This window comes from Nicotiana sylvestris, chromosome 2, assembly GCF_000393655.2.
Source record: "Nicotiana sylvestris chromosome 2, ASM39365v2, whole genome shotgun sequence".
NCBI classification, from domain to species: Eukaryota; Viridiplantae; Streptophyta; class Magnoliopsida; order Solanales; family Solanaceae; genus Nicotiana; species Nicotiana sylvestris.
The window spans coordinates 148372130-148376783 of record NC_091058.1 but is presented as its reverse complement, the minus strand read 5'-3'; the positions used below and the strand labels follow the sequence as shown (position 1 = coordinate 148376783).

The 4654-nt window shown below is 38.7% G+C and overlaps 1 protein-coding gene across 1 annotated transcript; it reads right to left on the bottom strand.

The window, feature by feature from the left end:
- Positions 1-2396: 2396 nt before the first annotated feature.
- LOC138885758 (uncharacterized) lies at positions 2397-2939 on the bottom strand. The gene has a single exon (XM_070166738.1). It carries the CDS (start codon positions 2937-2939, stop codon positions 2397-2399), a length of 543 nt encoding a protein of 180 aa, XP_070022839.1.
- Positions 2940-4654: the final 1715 nt, after the last annotated feature.

Below are 4654 nucleotides of genomic sequence, written 5' to 3'. Positions count from 1 at the left end.
CATGGAACCAAGGTTTTCCATCTGTTTCCTCTTCAACATGAGCACAGTAAGCCGGCTGGTTATGGATTTTCACCTTGATGGGATTGATGAAATTCTTGACTGGATGTTGTATCATTGATGATAAGGTGGCCAGTACGTCTACGAACTCATTTTGAATTCTGGGCACATGTTTGGATTCTATCTTTGTGAATATCTTCATTAACTCCTACACATGATACAAGTATGGCAGTATCTTGGTGTTATTTGTAGCCCATTCTCCTTGAACCTGGTGTACCAGAAGATCCGAATCACCAATTATCAGCAGCTCTTGTATATTCATATCGATGGCCAGATTGAGCCCCATGATGCAAGCCTCGTATTCTACCATGTTATTGGTACATAAAAACCTAAGTTTCGTAGATACAAGGTAATGTTGACCTGTTTCTGATACCAAAACTGCTCTGATGCCCACTCCTTTGAAGTTTGCAGCTCCATCGAAGAACATTCTCCAACCGTCGTAAGCTTCAGCAATGTCCTCTCCTACGAATAATACTTCTTCATCAGGAAAATACATTTTCAAGGGATCGTATTCTCCTCCCATAGGATTTTCAGCAAGGTGGTCTACCAATGCTCGTCCTTTGACTGCCTTCTGAGTTATATAAATTATGTTGAATTCGCTTAACAGTATCTGCCACTTGGCTAACTTCCCGGTTGTCATAGGCTTCTTAAAGATATACTTCAAAAGGTCCATCCTGGATATGAGGTATGTGGTGTAGGCACAGAAGTAATGCCTCAATTTCTGGGATATCCAGGTCAAAGCGCAGCAAGTGCATTCCAGCAGAGAATATCGTGCTTCATAAGGTGTGAATTTCTTACTCAAGTAGTATATGGCTTGCTCCTTTCTTCCTGTCTCATCATGTTTTCCCAAAACACATCCGAAAGCTCCATCCAATATGGACAGATAGAGTAGCAAAGGTCTCCCAGGTTCTGGCAGGACTAGAACTGGTGGTGTGGACAGGTATTCCTTGATTTTGTCAAAAGCCTTCTGACAATCATAGGTCCAACTCATTTCAGCATCTTTCCTCAACATTTTGAAGATGGGTTCACATATAACTATGGACTGTGCTATGAAGCGACTGATATAGTTGAGACGTCCTAGGAAGCTCATTACGTCCTTCTTAATCTTTAGTGGAGGTAACTCATGAATAGCCTTAACTTTGGACAGGTCCAACTCGATCCCTCGGCGGTTGACAATGAATCCCAACAACTTCCTTGCGGGAACCCCGAATGCACATTTTGCGGGGTTCAGTTTAATTTATAAATGATAAAAATGTGATTTGTGCATGAAAATTATTTAAAATAATTACTTAACATTATAAAAATATAAAAAGTTATTTTCTGTATAGATAATGTAGTTATGCATGTGTATGGGCTATTATTGCAAAATATGTAATTATAGTCTTAAAAATGCAAATGCAATTGTAAAAAAAATGCAACTAAAATATTTGAACACTTATATGAGCATAAATGATGAATTTAGATGATTAAATCATCGTAAAGTAATATGAGGGATAATTATTGAATAAATAATTAAAATGAAGAAATAAATTAATCTAAGGACTTTAAAAATTATAGAAAAATTGTAAAAATACTTGTGCATGTTTGTAAATGCATGTACAATATTTTAAAAGTATGTATGCATATTTAAAAATATATGAGGGAAAAATTAGGTATCAACAGATGGTGAAAAGTGTAAAAGGGTGAGGTACGGTTCTATTAGTACTCATTCGAAAGTGAGGGTTTAAGAAGGGAAGTGAGGCCGCACAATTCTAAGTGTGATCCGCACTATGTTCCTGGGCATCACTAAAGCACATAGTTGTGCGGTTCGCACATTTTCAAGTGCAACCACACTTCTAACACTGTAGTTCAACCACTTCTCTAATAGTGCTCTTTTGCGACGACATAATATGTTATGGTCCGCAAACTCACTCACTGTTGGGAGAAAAGCTCAGAGGACCTTCAATTTAACACCTGAGATGATTTTTGCAATTGCGGTCCGTAGATGAAATCTGCCAGTCCGTAGATGAAATCTGCGGCCGCACTAAGAAAAGTGCGGTCTGCATTTTTGCCATGTATGAGACAACTCCAGCTATTTCAAATCAAGTTAAAAACAACAAACAATATCTAATTGAAAGAGAAAAAACGAAAAGAACTTGGGTTGCCTCCCAAGAAGTGCCTTATTTAACGTCATGGCACGATGTAATGTCATAGCATCCTCAAGTGGAGTAAAGAACTTCCATCACGTGGATCTCACCAACTTTTCCCAAATAGTGCTTCACCTGGTGACCATTAACTCAAAATATTTCATTGTTCTTGTTCTTCAAGTCCAAGGCACCAAAAACTGTCACACCAACAATTCAAATGGACCGCTCCACTTTGACTTGAGCTTCCCGGTAAACATTCTCAATCTTGGTGAACAATAACACTAGATCACCGGCCTTGAATTCCTTGTTCCAAATATACATGTCATGAAGATATTTCATTTTCTCTTTGTACAAGGACAAACTTTCATATGCATGGTACCAGAACTCATCCAATTCATTAACCTGCAAGTTAGTGGCTACATCCCAATCAAGGTTCAATTTATTCAAGGCCCACATTGCCTTGTGCTCTAGTTCCATCGGAAGATGACAAGATTTTTGGAACACCAATCGGTATGGGAACAATCCGATAGGTATTTTGTAAGCCGACTTATATGCCCATAGAGCATCATCAAGCTTCTTAGACCAATCTGTCCGATTTGCATTCACCGTCTTAGACAAATTACTCTTTATCTCCCGGTTGAAGACTTCCACTTGACCACTAGCTTTGTGGGTGATGGGGAGTTTCCACTTTGTGAGTGAAATCATACTTGCCAAGTAAAGTATTGAATGCCTTGTTACAAAAATGTGACCCTCCATCACTTATGAATTCTCGTAGAGTACCAAATCTTGTAAAAATATTCATCTTCAAGAAAGCCACCACACTTCTAGCCTCATTATTGGGTAAAGCAACAACTTCAACACATTTAGACACGTAATCCACTGCGAGTAAAATGTAGGTGTTTATATAAGAACTCACGAAAGGCCCCATAAAGTCAATACCCCAAACATAAAAATTATTAATTTCCAAGATGGTTGTAAGGGGAATCTCATGTTTCTTTGCAATTCTACCGCTTCCTTGACATTCATCAAATCTTCTTTATAGAGAGTGGGCCAATAGAAACTACAGTTTAGGACTTTTGCCGTCGTTCGCTCCACCATGATAGCCACCATATGGCGAATAATGACAAGCCCCAAAAATATCACATTGCTCTTCCTACGGCACACACCTTCTAATCACCCCATTCGTGCAAATCCGGAAAATGTATTGTTAATAGTAGTCTTGACAATCCCTCTTGAGCTTCTTTCTTTAGTTTGAAGAGAACTCATCCGGAATGATACCACTCGCAAGAAAATTTGCCAAATCCGCGAACCATGGTACCTCTTTCATTGAAAATGCCAAAAGTTGCTCATCGGGGAAATAGTAATTGATTTTATGACCATCATGTGGCCTCCCTTCCTCCTCCAAACGAGACAAGTGGTCCGCCACTTAATTTTCACTTCCATTCTTGTCTTGGATGTCAATATAGAACTCTTGCAACGAAAGCACCTATCTTATAAACCGAGATTTAGATTCTTTTTTACTCATAAGATAGCGAAGTGCCACATAATCTGTGTGGACAATAACTTTGGCACCTATCAAGTACATGCGGAACTTCTCAATAGCCGACACAATAGCAAGGAGCTTTTTCTCCGTAACAGTATAATTGACTTGGGTGCTATTCATGGCCTTACTAGCATAGTAAACTGGATGAAAAACTTTGTTGATACGTTTCCCCAGAATAGCCCTAACCACTATATCACTTGCATCACATATGAGCTCGAATGGAAAACTCCAATTTGGAGATGTAATGATAGGCGTAGTTATCAACTTGAGCTTCAATTGTTCAAAACCTCTCATAAAATCATCATTGAAATGGAATTTTGCATCCTTCTCAAGGAGTTTGCACAATGGGTTCACCACTTTAGAATTGTTTTTAATAAAACGCCCGCATGGCCCAAGAAACTCTGCACGCCCTTCACCAAGGTAAGGGGTGGAAGCATAGAAATAACTTTAATATTTGTTTTTTCCACTTCAGTACCATTCTTTGAAATCCTATGGCCAAGCACAATGCCTTCCTTAACTATGAAATGACATTTCTCCTAATTGAGTACCAAATTTATTTCCTCACATCTAGCCAACACTTTGTACAAATTAGCAAGACAGTCATCAAATAAATCTCCAACCACCGAAAAGTCATCCATGAAGACCTCAAGGTAGTACTCCACCATGTCCGTGAAGATATCCATCATATACCGTTGAAAAATCATCAGCGCATTGCATAATCCAGTATGCATGTGTTTGAAAGCAAAAGTACCATACATACAAGTAAAGGTGGTTTTCTCTTGATTTTCTGGATCAATAAGAATTTGCTTGTAACCCGAATAACCATCAAGAAAATAATAGAACGCACGACCGGTCAACCTATCAAGCATTTGATCTATGAAAGAAAGAGGAAAGTGATCCTTCCTTGTGAATTTGTTGAGCTTACGAT

What these genes read in the sequence shown, in the direction of transcription:
- LOC138885758 (XM_070166738.1), bottom strand. Translation starts at nt 2,939, where the DNA reads ATGGAGGGTCACATTTTTGTAACAAGGCATTCAATACTTTACTTGGCA.